General features: G+C 47.2%; 1 protein-coding gene across 1 annotated transcript in view; it reads left to right on the forward strand.

Annotated features, from left to right (window-relative positions):
• SCN8A (sodium voltage-gated channel alpha subunit 8) overlaps positions 1 to 16,738 on the forward strand; it is a 43,457-nt gene that overhangs the window by 16,518 nt on the left and 10,201 nt on the right. The window contains 14 exon segments of the mRNA XM_088520661.1: positions 3,423 to 3,644; positions 4,382 to 4,445; positions 4,790 to 4,931; positions 5,245 to 5,451; positions 5,567 to 5,854; positions 6,624 to 6,983; positions 8,857 to 8,992; positions 10,678 to 10,916; positions 11,193 to 11,366; positions 11,559 to 11,915; positions 13,049 to 13,519; positions 13,911 to 14,028; positions 14,691 to 14,845; positions 15,292 to 15,465. Coding sequence (XP_088376787.1) covers positions 3,423 to 3,644; positions 4,382 to 4,445; positions 4,790 to 4,931; positions 5,245 to 5,451; positions 5,567 to 5,854; positions 6,624 to 6,983; positions 8,857 to 8,992; positions 10,678 to 10,916; positions 11,193 to 11,366; positions 11,559 to 11,915; positions 13,049 to 13,519; positions 13,911 to 14,028; positions 14,691 to 14,845; positions 15,292 to 15,465 — 3,107 coding nt within the window.

The raw sequence follows: 16,738 nt of genomic DNA on the forward strand, positions 1-16,738 counted from the left end.
GAGGCATCAAATTTGCTGTATTCCCAGAGGAGCAGCCTGCTCTTCTGCACTTCTGTATCCCCGAGTTTGCCCCTATCCAGGCTCCTAAGGGAAAGCCAGCCTGCAAGTTTGGTTCAGCATGAGGGAAGGATCAGGTACCCCCTCCTCGAGCCGAAGGGTTCCGTGGTCATCCCATCAGCACCAGCCTCTGGAACTGCCCTCGGAAGAGGTGCGTAAGGCAAGTGACCACCACGACGAGCTGGCCTCGCTGCCTCACCACGGCTTACAGGCACATTTGGGGCTTCTGTTTCTGACGTTTTGTTTCCTAACCCATTAAGCGAGAAGGGTCCCGTGGCTTTCTCAGGCTGCACTTGCTTATATGTTTGCCAAAAAAAGAAACAGGAATTTAGAAGCCCATCACTGTTCTCCCCTCTGCAGACTGCTAAACCCATCAGATTTACCTGGCTGTTGTGCATGATGCTCTTAAGTGGAACCTGCTTTTCTTGCATTGAATGAGGGAATGCTGGAATAATGTTCTTCGCCTTTCCTAATGTCCGGCAGTGCACACACAGAGAGCAAAAGGGATTTGGTAATTGCTGATAGCAGTGCACTAGATGGATCTGAAATGCAGTTGTGATTTTATCAGCCAGCTGCAGGTATTAACTGGCTTGCTAAAAGAGAAGCATCAATGTTAATATTAAGTTTTCTGTGTGTTTTGCTTTCATGGTCATAGCAAAATGAAGGGGATGCAGCTTTAATGAGCTGGTTCCCGAGTGTGACAGCATGGCCTGCGCTGGGGAAGGGAGAGCTCCTCCTCTCCACTGCTCCCAGCTAACGGAGTTTTCCTTCAGCAGGGAGGGTGGTCACGGACCCTTTATTCAGTGCGGCCCCTTCTTTGCTGAAGGCTGGTTTGCTGCCCACAAAACTGATGGTGGCAAAACTGGAGTTATTTGTGTCAGCGAGACCTGGGGGGGCTTTGCCCCAGCTGTGGGGCAGCATGCAGGAGAGGTGCAGACCTTGCTCTCCCTTGGTTTCCCTGCTCATAACATGAGAGCATTTCTCTAATTAACCTTATTTAACACAAAATCGGGCTTAGTGTGCTCTTCATGGCTTGCAGTGTTACCAGGTTTCCTGGCAGAAGGGATTTTTAGAATACCCTTAATATATTAAAATAAAGCAGTGTTCACTTAGTGCCGTGATGCATGTGATGGAAGGGGAATTTTAACATTGTGCTGAGCTAATGGGGAAATCATCTTGTGTTGTGACAAGTGCGAACTGCATCACCTAGAAATAATTAGGATGCTCCTTGGGGTGTTTTTTTTAGACAAGATAAAAGAAATATTGGCAGGAGAGACTGAGAGGTGGCACAGGCAGCAGGGTAGGACGGCACCTCTCACCTATGTGGACTGAAACAACAAATTGTTGCCTTCCCCTTGTGGCCTCATAGAGCTCCCTAAACTCTCAAGTCCAAAGAAGCTTCTCGGGGCACTCAAGTCACTGAAGTTACCACAGTTAATGTTGGCCCCGGTGACACGTGGGGCTTCAGCAGGGCCCGGGTGACCGAGACCTGCAGCCCTGGGGACGGTTCCTTCGGCCCGGAGCTGCCGCGGGTGCCTCGTGCCTGGGCTGGGGGCTCTCCTGCTGCCGATGCATCGTCCTTGCCGGAGCCCCGCGCGGAGCCGGGAGCGCTGCGGACTGCCGTGCGGACAAGCGTCCTGACGGCTCCGGGGCTGCCAGCACCAACAGCAAAACAGCTGCTTCGTGTTTGCAAAGACCTTCGGCGCCCGTTTTAAAGGTTTGAAGGGCATACAAGATGCTTTTTCCTCCATGAGAATTCCTTATTGACGTATTTTTGAATCTTTACCTGCCTGACATGGATCAAACCTGCGGGTATAAAAGGGTTTCTTGTCCAAAGTTTATAATTTGTTGTAGAGTTGGCCTCAGCCAGAGTCTTGGATCCCATCCGGCCCCACCAAACCTGTGCTCAGCTGCACGTGGCTTTGCTTTTCCTTTTAAACTTCCGAATTGGTTCCTTTGAGCAGCCTCTTGTTCATCGGGATATTTTGGATGTTTGGTGCAATCCAAAAAAGTATTTCAAGACCAGAATAATTGCTTGGATTTCAAAATACTTGTCCTGGTTGAAGCTTTAAATATGTCAGAAGCAGAACCTCTGCATCGGTACTATTCCACTGAACATGAGTTGCATTGGCATGGAAGCACTGGGAGATGGGGTATGGCATGGAAATCATGCATGATTTGTGGATAATCACATCCATAGCAAAAAGTTGGAGCTAGCAGTAGATTTGAGTAAGAAACCTATAAAGCCAAAACACTCACCAAATCATTAAATGCCATTATTGGCATGGATGAAGAAAAAGGATTTGGGCCTGAATCGATGTGTCTGGAAGGATGTGCAGGTTTCAGGAAACTTTACTCCATCGGTTCTAGGATTGGGCTCATCATCTCTTAGAGAGGAGACTTTCCGCATTCTTCAAAGAAGAAACTTCCTTAGAAGTCTGTTTTGCCCTCATTTAACTGAATTTGCCCTTGATGGAAATATTACTTTGCTCTTTGCATTAAAGAAAGTTGGTAGAAGATATTTATTTGCTGAAGCATTATATGAATTTGTAGGCAGTTTGATTTGCAAAATCTCTGAATCTGGTGAGCGGGAAGAGTGGCTTGTCAAGGGAGAGGAAGGTAAGGGCAATGTTTCCCGAGCTTTCCATGAAAACATGGAGAAAGCCATTGCTGAAGTCTCTCTTCAACGTCCTTCACCACCCACGTTTGCAAGATAATCCAGCTGGGCATCGGAAAGGCTCACGTACGAGGTCCTAGTGCTGGATCATTCCTGCACCCCGACTTTTTTCTTATTTTATCATCAACTCTGGATCTAAATGAAGGATTCGGCTTCTGCAGGGAAGGCGAAATGCTGAAGCTGTTCAGTTAAGCAATGCAAACTTGCAATGCAGACAGTATGACACGTATTTGATCTTTATAAGTTGTAGTTTGTGCCAATAAGCCAGATTTAAGCAAAGCTAAATGCGTCCACGGAGAAGGTTATAACAGTGTATCTTGATTTAGCATCTTTCGTTAGACAAGCCCTGCTGTTGGTTACAATGATTTTTAAGTACACTTTGCATACTCTTCCACAAAACTTGGATATTTTCAAGGATGAACTTCTGTGTTTTGGCCTAACCATTGCACGTTCACCGTTGAAACTGCTCAACTTAACATCTGCCGTGAGGATGGTTCTTTCATCCTTTACTTTGTGGGGGAAAAAGCCTGAATGCAAGTGGTGCAGCCTTGGGTCTCCAGGAATGGGGCCATTTTCAAGCACTGGCCCTGTGCTGCAGTGTGTCGGGGTAACACACCGTGTGTATTTGAAGTTTCCATGTCTTTTTATTCTACATGAGTGATTTCTAGTCTTGTTGTCTTTCCCACAGGCCTGAAGACCATCGTGGGCGCCCTGATTCAGTCAGTGAAGAAGCTGTCGGACGTGATGATCTTGACCGTGTTCTGCCTCAGTGTCTTTGCTCTCATTGGACTGCAGCTCTTCATGGGCAATTTGAGGAACAAGTGCGTGATCTGGCCGATTAACGTGAACGAGACGTTCCTGGACAACGGCTCCAGGGGCTTTGACTGGGAGGAATACACCAACAATATCTGTAGGTATTTCTGCAGGGATGCTCCCCCCAACCTTGTTGCCCAGTGTTTCTGATGTGCCTTTTGCGGTGTGTCCAGGTTTGCATGATGAAAACCCCGTATTTGGATGACTTCAGTTTCCAGAAACCCGACCCTGTTAAAGTTTTTGCAATTGGGCTCCTCTCTTTAGAAAGTCTTGGCTGTGATATTTCTAGCTAAATAAAGACTTGGTCTAAAATGCATTTGTTTCCAATTAAAAGCAAGGTATAAATATGATAAAAGAGAAGTATCTCTGTGCATCTAAATCCCTGGCCTCAGTGCCAAGGCCTCAGTGTAGTTTTGCTGAGTTCTTGTTTGGTGAACACACGTGCAACTGCTCCTACCTGTTTCGGCTTGCCAGCCAGAGGGGACCTCTTTGGCAGGATTTCAAAGCTGTAAAGATGCTGCAGGTGATCAAGGCTCCGAGTTTTCATAATTTAATTTCTTCCTCCCTTCTCTCATTGAACTAAGCCTCTCTGCTGTGCAGACCCCCAGTCTTAATTTTTATTCGTAATTCTCTACTGTGTTTCAGAAGGGTGCTTAATCTCGGGCAAAGTTAGTGGAGTTAATGCCATTTAGAGCTGCCTTAGTTCCCTGGTACATGTCTCAGTCAAGCCCTCAGAGGACTGTGCAGTTCAAGTTTTTACAGTGTTACTGTGTGTGAAATCCTTTAACTCCACAGGTGTGCATGCAGGTAATTCTTTATCTTTTTAATCTTCAGCCAATTTTTACATAATTCCTGGGGCTCCTGATCCCTTGCTCTGTGGTAACAGCTCAGATGCAGGGTGAGTGTTGGCATTTATGAAAGACTCCAATGGCTGGTGGTGTTTGCTGTCGGTGACAAAACCTCTGGAATATTTCCCTTCTCTTCCTGTGTTAATTCTTACCTTAATTTGCATGCAAGAGATTTCACCTTTCTTTCTTTCGTGCATAGGACGAGGGTGACAGGGGTTTTCTCAAATATTGTCCATTGGCCTCCTTGATCTGCTCTTCCAGACGAAAGCAAAATGCATGCTTTGCTGTTAGTGTTGGGAAGGTCTCCTAAGCATGGATAATGTGCATGGTGTGAGTCCACCCTGTGCCTCTCTCTTGTATTCATGACCCAATATTGCTCCTGTGTTCCTTACAGCCAGTGTCCCGAGGGCTACACGTGCATGAAAGCGGGACGAAACCCCAACTATGGGTACACGAGCTTTGACACTTTCAGCTGGGCTTTTCTGGCTTTATTTCGCCTTATGACTCAGGACTTTTGGGAAAACTTGTATCAATTAGTAAGTAAACATTTTGCTTTGCCCTGCAGGGGCTGCATGCAGCACTGCCTCCGCGTGTAGCGGATGCTCGGGCGTTTCAGAGGGCAGAGCGTTTCCTCGTAGCCTGAGGACGGTTCGGGGACCTTGCTGATGTGGCTCTTTTCTTTTTGATGGAGTCCAAGCATTGAGTTTCATGTTGTGCTTCTGAATCCTTTCTAACTTCCATGCCATTGCTTGTTACCTCAAGAAGAGTGATGTCACCTGTGGAAATCCCTCTAGAAATTGCTTTCCGTTTTCCTTTTCTCTTCCTTCCGTCGTTCTTTTCCACTTCCAGACCTTACGGGCAGCAGGAAAAACCTACATGATCTTCTTTGTCTTGGTGATCTTTGTGGGATCCTTCTACCTGGTTAACCTCATTTTGGCTGTGGTAGCTATGGCTTATGAGGAGCAGAACCAGGCCACTCTGGAGGAGGCAGAGCAGAAAGAGGCAGAATTTAAAGCCATGTTAGAACAATTGAAAAAGCAGCAGGAGGAAGCCCAGGTGAGTGTTTTGATCACGTATTTTAACGAGTTTACATATTTTTAGATTTATTTAGTGGAATATTAGTCTAGGTAAGACCTGACTTATTTTGGCCTTCTCTGTCGTTTGCCCTCAGGCCGCTGCTATGGTCACCTCGGCGGGGACAGTCTCTGAAGATGCAGTGGAAGATGATGGTGGGGGGAGACCGTCTCGGAGCTCTTCAGAGATTTCCAAACTCAGTTCCAAGAGTGCCAAGGAGCGTCGAAATAGGAGGAAAAAACGGAAAGACAAAGAGCTGTCAGAAGGAGAGGAGAAGGGGGACAACGAGAAGGTGTTCAAGTCGGAATCAGAAGATGGCATGAGGAGGAAAGCATTCAGGCTACCAGACAACAGGCTAGGAAGGAAATTTTCCATCATGAACCAGGTAGGATTCTTTTCCTTCCCTAGTGTTTCTTGCTGACTTGTATTCAGGGTAATATCCCAGTTTAGACCCTGATTAGCACTTCAGAGGAATCTGCCCACTGATGTGAGCTTACGATGGATTGGGGAGCACTTGGCACCCAGATCGATGAACCTTGCGCTTTCTTAGCCTAACATAAATTATTCCTGAGATTAGGGAATTCAACAAGCTAACTTGATTAGGAGCTCAGCTGATTTACACCCAGGAGCTCTGAAATCACTCAGGTGCGCTCCAGCCAGCTGCCTGCCGCAGCCGTCCTGCAGGATCCCCTTGCTCCTGGTTGTGTCATGGGCTCTTTGCTCTGTCACGACAGCACCTGAAAGCCGGAGTGGGGCAGGGCCTTGTGCTGGGCCAGGCCGCACACAGCCTGTCCCTGTCCCTTCCAGATTCCAGCGCTTGAGGGCCGTCGTGCTGTCCGCAGCACGTTCCTGCATTTCCGCACTCTTCGCGTGGAGTGGAGCCTCCCTGCCCTTTCCCGGTTCTAGCTGCCCGGAGCAAGCTCTGCTGGCAGAAGCACTCCTGCTGCCCTAGTCGCATCCGCACAAACTCCTTTAGCAGCGGAGCTCAGCTGGGCAAGGCCATTTCCATCAGCAGCTCCTCAGCGTACCAAGGCCAAGGTGGTTGGTGCCGGGGTGGAGCGGCAGTGAGCTTGCTTGAGCAGCGCGTGGTGATGCCGGAGCGCTCTGGTTTCTCCACGCTGTTGACACCGTTGTCCTTCCCTCTTCTTCCCCAGTCTCTCCTCAGCATCCCCGGCTCCCCTTTCCTCTCCCGCCACAACAGCAAAAGCAGCATCTTCAGCTACAAAGGGCGCTTCCGTGACCCAGGCTCGGAGAACGAGTTTGCCGACGACGAGCACAGCACGGTGGAGGAGAGCGAGGGCAGGAGAGACTCCCTCTTCATCCCCATCCGCGGCCGCGATCGGCGCAGCAGCTACAGCGGCTACAGCGGCTACAGCCAGGGCAGCCGCTCCTCGCGCATCTTCCCCAACCTGCGGCGCAACGTCAAGAGGAACAGCACGGTGGACTGTAACGGCGTCGTGTCCCTCATTGGGGGCCCGCCGTCCAGCATGCCGGGCGGCCGCCTTCTGCCTGAGGTGAAAATAGATAAGGCAGCTGCCGATGACAGTGTAAGGAAGTCAGTGAGTAGGTAGCGTAGGCATGGCGCTCTGCCCTCCTCCGCGCCCCTGTATGCCGCCCTCCGAGTGACACAGGCTCCCTCATGGAATGAGTTGGTTTGTCTGACCGCAGGCGCCGACGTCTGCGTTGAATTCCTTGAAAAACTGCTTTAACTTCCCCCTTTTTTTCCCCTTCTCAGTCTTACTGACCCACATACTTTTCCTCTGGCTTCCTGGGAAAAAAAGGCTTGGAATTGAGTCCTTAATTGAAGGCATAACAACAGCAGAAATCCTTGGCATTTGTCGGGGCGATTCCTAGCTACCACTTTATCAAAGCATGGGATTGGGGACGTGATCAAAGCATGTTGCAAATGAAATGCTTTTCCACAATTAGAAATCATATTTGGGAGTTTGAAAGGAAATATAAAGAAATCTTAGAGTTGTCAGTAAATCAGAAAGGGAGACATCTTTAGCGGGAGCAGGAATACCTTTGAGTACAAACGAGGGGGTGGCTTTCCTTATTTTTACAAAGTTAAGGCTTATGTTAGCTGTGAAATTAATGGGAGACACCTGCTCTTAAGGGCACCAGCTCATGGAATGTCTCTTAAAGAGATGAGTTTGCAGAAGGCAAAGGTGAGGTCTGCAAAAAGAGCTGAATTTGGCTCTAAATAAAGGCCCTGGCAGAGAGATTGGACACAAGAAAAGTTACAACTCTGGTGAAAACAAGGAAGAAACACTGTCAGAAAATTCAAGTCCAAATTTTAGGTTTTGTGTAAAACAATAGGAAAGTTTGGATAGAATTGAGAAATTTTTATGAAAATGACCTGGATTTGCGTTTAGTTTTTCTGAACATGTAAAAATCCATGTGAAAGAGGAAATGTAGCTTAACCAGGATCAAGTCCTGCACCCTCAAGTGTTGCAGTGTGTTTAAGGGAGTGTCTGTGGGATTGTGCTAGTTTCATTCCTGTTAAACATTGTGGGCTTAGTTTACAAGGGAAGATGTTAAGTAACACAAATAAGGAATTTTAAAAAATATTCTTTTCAATTTCTGAATTTTCCCTGGCATTGCCTTTTTGAAATGAGTTGACTTAGTTGGCATTTGCTATTTTTTTAATGGATCAAGAGATTAAAAAATAAGTATACTAGTGGGGTTTATAATAATCTGGCCACAATCAAAACGAGGGCATTTGAGAGCTAACTAAAGCAATAGTTTCTGGGGAAAAAAGTCTGATTGCCATGTCTAGAAATTCCAAGCTATTTTTTTTTAGTTATTTCAATTCTTGCAGCCTAACTGACCTTAATTACTAATGCTCAACATTAGTTGCTACCTTTTCTTTTCCAGTTAGCATGTTAATATAACGTTTGCATCAGTATTTAGTTCTCTTTATAATGCAGCATGAACCTAGGACTTGTAATCAGCATGATGCATGCGTAAATGTAGAATAAATGTAGATGCTATCAAATCCTTGGTGCCCTCTTTAGTTCGGATGGCTCCAATGAAGCTAGGGTGACATTTACACCCCAAGAGAGGTGTTTTAAACTGACACGGTTAAAAGATTCATTGCCTGCCTGTGCCCTTAGTCTAGTAGCAGTAAAGAGTATATAACGCTTAGTGCTGCAGAAGGTTTCTTAGAAATGTTCTTTAAAATCTAATCCTTAATTTCTCTCAAGCTGCAAAGCGCTGGTACAAGCAGAAATAAGGCCGTGAGTTTTGCTTTGACCACTTATGCAATACAGGGGAATGCAAAGGACAGCAGGAGCAGAGGGTTGTTGTGTCTTTCAGGCATGTGTACCGTGTTCTAGGCTGCAGGCAGGCTGCAAGGTCGTGTTAATCGGTGGGTGCGTTTTGCAGGGTACTACTGAGATCGAAATTAAGAAGAAGCCGGGCGGCTCTCTGCTGGTCTCCATGGACCAGATGAACGCATCCTACGGCAGGAAGGATCGCACCAACAGCGTCATGACGGTGCTGACCAACACGCTGGTGGAGGGTAGGTGTGCGGGCCGCGTCGGCGGGGCCTCCTCTCCGGGCGGTCTGGGGAGAGAGTCCCACACCCCTGCGGGCCCCTGTGACTCTCCTGGGTCTCAGGGACAGAGTTGGAGCCTCCTGGCTGCCCAGGCACGGCCGGAGGCCTTGCCAGGGCATGGGTGGCACTGCCGCTGCGGGAGGCTGCTGGGTGCTAGTGTTACACCTGGGAGGTGGCTGCTCAGAGCCGTTGCTGCAGAACAGCCTCGGGGCAGCGGCGCGGGGGACGTGGCATGGGGAGGCACAGACCGAGGCCGGCGGGGTGAAGTGTCACCCAGCAGAGACCTGTTCTCGTATCCATGCTCTTCAGACGTGAAGAATTTGGCTATCCGTACTTTTTTTTGCAGTAAGGAACATGCAGTGTGGAGAGCACAGGAGAAAGGCAGCGTGTGATGCTACAGAGGGACTGTGTCCCCCTGCCCCAAGGACTGGACAGACCCTGCTCCATGTACAGCCCGTGTGAGCCAGCCTTGAGCTGTGCTGAGCTGGCGAGTTGGCAGCTGTCAAGAGAGGAAGGGACTTGGGAACGATGGCAGCGCTGAAACAGGCAGCGCACGGAGACGAGGTTTCCAAATCTGTTATGCAGGAGCCGGCAGGAATTTGTGAACAGCAGCCATATGAGGTTGATGATCTCAAATTCCTGCTGTCTCCTGCAATAAAACTGCATGAAAACTAAATATACTTAGAAACAGAGCAAGGTTCTTCTGCTGTTTCCCTCCTGCGCAAACGCCTACAGGCTACAGTGCTACGGTCCTCTTTTTAACTTTAGAAATTCCAAGGCAACTAAATACCAAGCAACCAAAGAACCAATGAGGAAGAGGGAGCGATGGTCTTTTCCCTACCAAAAAAAAATAGAGCATGGGGATGAACAGCTGTAGAGCCTGAATGGAATCACTGCAAGACGAAAAACAGGGGCAGGAGGGAAATTTCCCGATTTCTCTGCCCGCAACCATTTGAAATAAGCCAGTTTAAAAAACAGACGCAGCATTTTATTTGGTTCTGTAAAAGGGTGGTCTTAATCGGCTTCTTACTACTTAAATTCTTTTTGCAGCATTGTGTCATTTTAGACTCTGTCCGTATTCAACATTGAATCTATTTTACTTTAAAATTATTTAAAACAGGCCCCAAAGGTGGTTTCGAATCTGTGAGTTTAAATGATTTTACCTTGATAGTTCTGAGTTAAATATATGCCACTATTTATAATAATTTGAATTGAATCAGGAGATGCACAAAGTCCCGTTGCACAAATTTAAAAAGGTGCTTGCTGGTAAGCTAGTGCAAAGGGGGTGTTGGTACTGCCTGGCTGCGAGGAGGCGCTCGGGAGGCTCCGTGCAAGCCCTGCCCTGACTCTGTGTCTGTCACAGTGACCTGCGGAGCAGGTGGCCGTGGCAATGAGCTTTGGTGCTTGCTGATGGGTGGCATTAAGCCTCCAACCTCATGGAGTTTGCTATGGAGTGGTGTAGGCACCTATAGCAAAATGTACTTTTCCTCAATAATTTTGGATTATTATGTAAGCAAGAAGACTCAAGGGAGTAGTTCAGGACAGGCAAGATGAGCAAGCTGGTATTTTAGCCATGCTAAGAGTCAAACGCATGTAGCAGCATTAAAGGTAAAGACTGAAGACCCTTGCTGCTGTTTTTGTAACTCTAGAGCTGGAAGAGTCCCAGAGGAAGTGTCCCCCTTGCTGGTACAAATTTGCCAACACGTTCCTGATCTGGGAGTGCCACCCGTACTGGATAAAACTGAAGGAGATAGTGAACTTAATTGTCATGGATCCTTTCGTTGACCTGGCCATCACCATCTGTATTGTGCTGAACACTTTGTTCATGGCAATGGAGCACCACCCTATGACCCCCGAGTTTGAACACGTGCTCTCCGTAGGAAATCTGGTAAGACAGCGTCGGGAACGTGCCCTGCGCCTCTGCCGGGGTCCCTGGTGACGCAGACCAGGCCTGAAGGAGCTGCTGCTACAGGTTCCTAGCGGATCCTCGCTGCCATCTGCGGCCGCTCTGAAACATTGGTTATGGGGTGTGTTTTGGGTCAAAAAATGTTATACTTCAATTCTGTCTCTTAGTGCACTGTTTGATTACACCAATGATCAGAAAATGAACAAATGGGCATCTCTGTACGCCTGTTATTTTCTGTGTCTTTCCTCACCACTCCAGGTTTTCACTGGAATTTTCACAGCAGAAATGTTCCTGAAGCTTATAGCTATGGATCCCTACTATTATTTCCAAGAAGGCTGGAACATCTTTGATGGATTTATTGTCTCCCTCAGTTTAATGGAGCTGAGTCTGGCGGACGTGGAAGGACTTTCAGTGCTGCGATCTTTCCGATTGGTATTTCATATTCCAAATCCTTTTCTGAATGTTCCTGTCTTGTAGCTACTAGAAAGCTTTTGTCATAACTTAATTTGGTAAAACTGAAAAAACAAACCCCTCCCTTTTCTGTGTTGGGGAATTTCTGCCTGGTTTTCCTGTTCGTTTTAGATGAAATTGAACTCAATGCCTTTTTTTGGTTGTGTTTTGTAGCTGAGAGTCTTCAAACTAGCCAAGTCCTGGCCCACTCTGAACATGCTGATAAAAATCATCGGTAACTCAGTGGGCGCTTTGGGGAACTTGACCTTGGTGCTAGCCATCATCGTGTTCATCTTTGCTGTGGTGGGCATGCAGCTCTTCGGCAAAAGCTACAAGGAGTGTGTCTGCAAGATCAATCCGGAGTGTGAGCTACCCCGCTGGCACATGCACGATTTCTTCCACTCCTTCCTTATTGTCTTCCGTGTGTTGTGTGGGGAATGGATTGAGACCATGTGGGATTGTATGGAAGTGGCAGGACAGGCCATGTGCTTGATTGTCTTCATGATGGTCATGGTCATCGGAAATTTAGTGGTCAGTAAATGGTTCCTGATGATCTTTATGGGTTGCCTCTCGGGGGGTTAGAACACGGGGAGATCAAAGGACTGAATCTGTGAGTCTCCCAGCTCTGTCCGGGGCCTTTGTGGCCTTTGGCTCATGAACAGTCCTGCTGACTTGGGTAGCACAGTGTCTGGGCTTTGTTCTGCTTGATTAGGGCTTTAACAGTTGCCCATCAGAAAAGAATACTGGCCCTTGGCTATAAAAGCTGGAGGTAGGAAACCCTCAGTCAAAGGGGACACGTCCACATCTTGCCTGAGCGGGTAAAAGAAGCTTGTGAAAAGCAAAGTCTGGCTTTCAATGTGGAGGAGAAGTAATAACTTGGTAAGCTGGGAAGATCCGGAAGCAAAAAGAAGGCTGGAAGTTTCTTCTAAAATCTGCCCACTAGCTCAGTCATAAGGGGTATGGGTGTGTGCAAGCATCGGCTGGTGAAATTGCACTGCCTGTTGTGTGGGAGGTTAGACTAGATCATGATGTTTCCTTCTGGTCTTAAGTTTTCTGAAAAAAAAATCTATGGAGGAAAAAATAATCAAGAATGGCATAGTGTGAACAGTTGCATATCTTAAAGGGAGCGTTGCTTTCTCCCAGAAGACATGTCTCAGCAAGGGATTTTGACAAAATAAACCTTTGGGACTGTGAATAGATGGGGGCAAGGAAAGAGAGCAGGAGCAATCGCTCAGAATGCCTGCACTTGGCAAACTTCCTCTGAGCCGGAGATGGGGCTGAACTATTAACACTGAACTCAAATCCCTGGAATTGCTGCTTAAATTCCTACCTTGAACATGTGCAGCCTGGATCCCGCAGTGAGGTCCATGCCAGGGGCCCTTTTTGCTGCGCTGGAGGCAGTGGGGCCACATGCTGCGCGGGGATCTCCGGGCATGGAGTGCACTGCAGGAGCCAGGGCTGTGATCCCGAGTCCTGGGTACCTCGCAGGTCGGTTGGACAGCGGATCTGGGGCTCCGTGTGCTGTTTGGAGGCCTCGCTCTGCGGGCCCTGTTCGCGTCAGCAGGACTCGGGTGACCAAATTGTCACGCTGGGCTTTGGAAGGGTGTTACCCTTGTGTGTGAGCACAGCCGGAGCTCTGCCCAGCATGACCTCTTCTCCTGCAGGTGCTGAACCTGTTCCTGGCCTTGCTTCTGAGCTCCTTCAGCGCAGACAACCTGGCAGCGACAGATGATGATGGGGAGATGAACAACCTGCAGATCTCTGTTATTCGCATCAAGAAGGGCATTGCTTGGATCAAGGCCAAGGTGCGGGAGTTCATGCAGGCTCACTTCAAGCAGAGAGAGGCGGATGAGGTCAAACCCTTGGACGAGTTGTACGACAAGAAGGTGAACTGCATTGCTAACCATACGGGGGCTGACATCAACAGGGACATTGATTACCAGAAGAACGGCAATGGCACCACCAGCGGAATTGGGAGCAGTGTGGAGAAATACATAATAGATGAAGATCATATGTCCTTCATCAACAACCCCAACCTCACTGTCCGGGTACCTATTGCTGTGGGTGAATCGGATTTTGAAAATCTCAACACAGAAGATTTCAGCAGTGACACAGATCCTGATGGGAGCAAAGAGGTAGGAAAAAAAATGCTAAGGTATCATTCAGCCCCGTTGTGAATAACTTGGGAGGGAGACCTGGGTGGTTCCAGCACAAGAGTTTGTTTATTTTGTGGTGCTGTCTTTGCACCCACGACAGAAACCTTTTTCTTTTGCTAGTTGCACTCTGTGGAGAGCCACAAATAACTGCTGAAGTTGTTTAGTCAGCTTAGGCATAAGGCAGAAGTCGGCGACTGATTAAATCTCTGTGTGTCCTGTAAATACAAGTTGAAAGCAGGGCTGGGGTCTAATGAGATGAGACGAAGAACAAACTTCCTTTACAGTAAATGTGGTGAGCTGAGTCAGCACAAAGTTCCCTGTTTGATGGCATCTAATTATAGGTTGCAATGCGTTTTATTTTGTGTTCAAGAAACTTGATGAAACCAGCTCCTCTGAAGGTAGCACCATTGATATAAAGCCCGAAGTGGAAGAAGTCCCTGTGGAGGCACCGGAGGAGTACCTGGACCCAGACGCATGCTTCACGGAGGGTAAGCTGCACAGAGGGGAGCCACGCGTCCGAGGAGCCTCCGTGCTGCTTTTGGGAACCGCATCTGCTATAACTTACTCGAAGGTTAGGTCTCTTTGTGGCTCAGGACTGGATATTGGCTTATTTTGAATTAGTTTGGAAGCATTTACAAGGGGAAGGCCTTGGAGATGCAGGTGCTAATGAAAGGCTCTAGATGACCCACAGCTAAGGCAAGCTGATCTTTTATACAACTGATACCTTGAGTATTCTCGGGCAGAAAAATCTGGCTTCTCTCTCTTTTTTTTTTTTTTTCTCTGATGGCCTCAATGTCTTTCTGTGACTGATTTGTTACAGCTATTCCCATGGCAAAGATATTTGAAATGGTTCAAGGTTATTTTATCAGCAAGTTCTCCATTCCATTCCTGTCAAGCGCATGGATGCCTCATCAAATATAACTAGCTTAATCTGTTCACAAAATGATGTTAATTCAGGTGGCCAGATACAGAAGTGATAAAGGTAATCACAAAAGCCTAAAATGCACAGTTTTAACAGACATGCAACATCTGTAATACTGTTTGCACCCAAATCGCTGTTAGGCAAAGACATTTTACATTCTTGCATTTTCTCATCTGTGACTTAGCAAACAGTGGGGCTCATGGCCCTCTCTGCACTCTCCCTTTGCAGGTTGCATGCAGCGCTTTAAGTGCTGTCAGGTCAATATTGAGGAAGGGCTGGGAAAGTCGTGGTGGACCTTGAGGAAGACTTGCTTTCTCATTGTGGAACACAACTGGTTTGAGACTTTCATCATCTTTATGATCCTGCTGAGCAGTGGGGCCTTGGTGAGTACAGTGTAGAAATATATGTAGCCTCCTCGTGTTAAGTTAGGAAACATCTACAGGGCAAAGCTGTGTATAAGAAATTAGGTGAAATTGAAAGCTATATTGGTAATTCTTGGAAACTAACACAGTTGCATTGTGGTAGATACTGTACAAAAACCTTTCGTAATGATTTTGCTTAGTTTAAATTAAGGGTGAAAACTTAAGGGTGTGGAAATCTGGGTTCTGATCATAGTTTGATGTGAAATGTGATGATTTCAGTTGAAGCCAGCCTGTCTTACTTTCACATTATAAAAAGTTGAATTGTTGCAACTAGTAGAGCAGAGAAGTTGCAGTTAAAGGAAATGTAATTCCACTCTTCATCTTGATACAGTTTCAGTAAACTTCTACCATGTAGAATCGTGGAATAGATCAGATATCACTGATGAGAGTACCTGGTTATTTCCCAGGCTTTTGAGGATATTTACATAGAACAGAGAAAAACCATCCGGACCATCCTGGAGTATGCAGACAAGGTCTTCACTTACATTTTTATCCTGGAGATGCTGCTGAAATGGTGTGCTTATGGTTTCGTCAAGTTCTTCACTAACGCCTGGTGCTGGCTGGATTTCCTCATTGTGGCTGTATGTATCCTCTTCCCTTATTTCTAATTGGAAAAAAATACTAGTTTGAAGAGTCCTGGGGTCATGTTTTCTCCTGAGTACTGATCTGAATCTCAAATATCTGTAAGTTTCTAAAACATGATGAAGGATGAAACCTTTGAGCCCATGGAGTATTGCTCGTGTTCCCTGTGCAACTGTGGACTTTCTGCCTTGCAGTTCCTAGGGAGCCCATTCAGGCAGTGAAGGGTTTTCCGGCCCTTCCTGGTGCGCTGCTGAAATTCTGGGCTCTAAGGGGCCTTCCTGCACATTGAGCTATTGGCAAGTGTCAGCACTGGGAGAACTGCTGGCTGCAAACCTGCCAGGCCCTAAGGTCAGGCACGGACACCCGCTGTTCTCCATGGGATCTGTTGGCATTGGGTTTAGCCCAGGGGAAGAGATAAAAGAAAGGACCACGTCAACCAGCAGAGGCAGCAGCTTGTTGGCTAGAGACCCTAGTGTGAGTAGAGGAGCCGGTTGTCAGTCTGGACGGGTCAGCTTGTAGTCCCCCTGGAATTCCCCTGCAGAGCCTTGCCGAGACTGGAAACAAGGACAAGAGAGGAATGGCAGTAAGAGCAAGGGCATTGAAATGGAATTTATGCTGTCAAAAATGGTAGACTTAAGGGAATTCTATAGGACTCAGAGTCCTAAGAGTTGCAGAAAGTGGAAGTTTAGGATCCCAAATGTTTGGATCCTCTCAAAAAATGTTGCATCCAATTGTGAAATGATATCCTAGTGAGTGCTCCAAGAACAAGTATTAAAAACACCCAGACAAACAAAAAGGCGTTTTTCCAAGTCCCATTGCGGGAGAAGGAATATTTTCAATGTGTTTCACTTGTGCCAAGTTGCTGTTCAGTGACATTAGCACTCTGGAAATATTTCGGAGTGGGCGGAGGAACTATCCTTGGAATTCAGGGGCAGAAGTGACTCAAGATGTCTGCATTTCCGGTAGAAAAATGAATATTTAAGAAAGGAGAGAAAAAAAAAAAAAGTCCTCTGGTGCCTTAACACCTTTCCTTTTTCACACACATCTGAAGAAGTAACTTCTGAAAATAACTGCATCTCTCTCACTGCATTAAGCAGAGAGGAAGCAGTAGGGTGGACACGGACCCAGGGTACCCGTTCGCCGCCGCGCTGCTTTGCGATGGGTGTTTCCAAAGTCACGCGATGGCAGCTGTAGCTGATGGAGAAGAAACCTTTGCATCACAACATCGCTCTTGAATGTTAATTTTCAGCTTTGATAGCATTCAAATCACCC

The sequence above is a fragment of the Tinamus guttatus genome, unplaced genomic scaffold (genome assembly GCF_059628265.1).
Source record: "Tinamus guttatus ecotype Peru unplaced genomic scaffold, ASM5962826v1 Tinamus_guttatus_pri_ptg000096l, whole genome shotgun sequence".
Taxonomy (NCBI): domain Eukaryota; kingdom Metazoa; phylum Chordata; class Aves; order Tinamiformes; family Tinamidae; genus Tinamus; species Tinamus guttatus.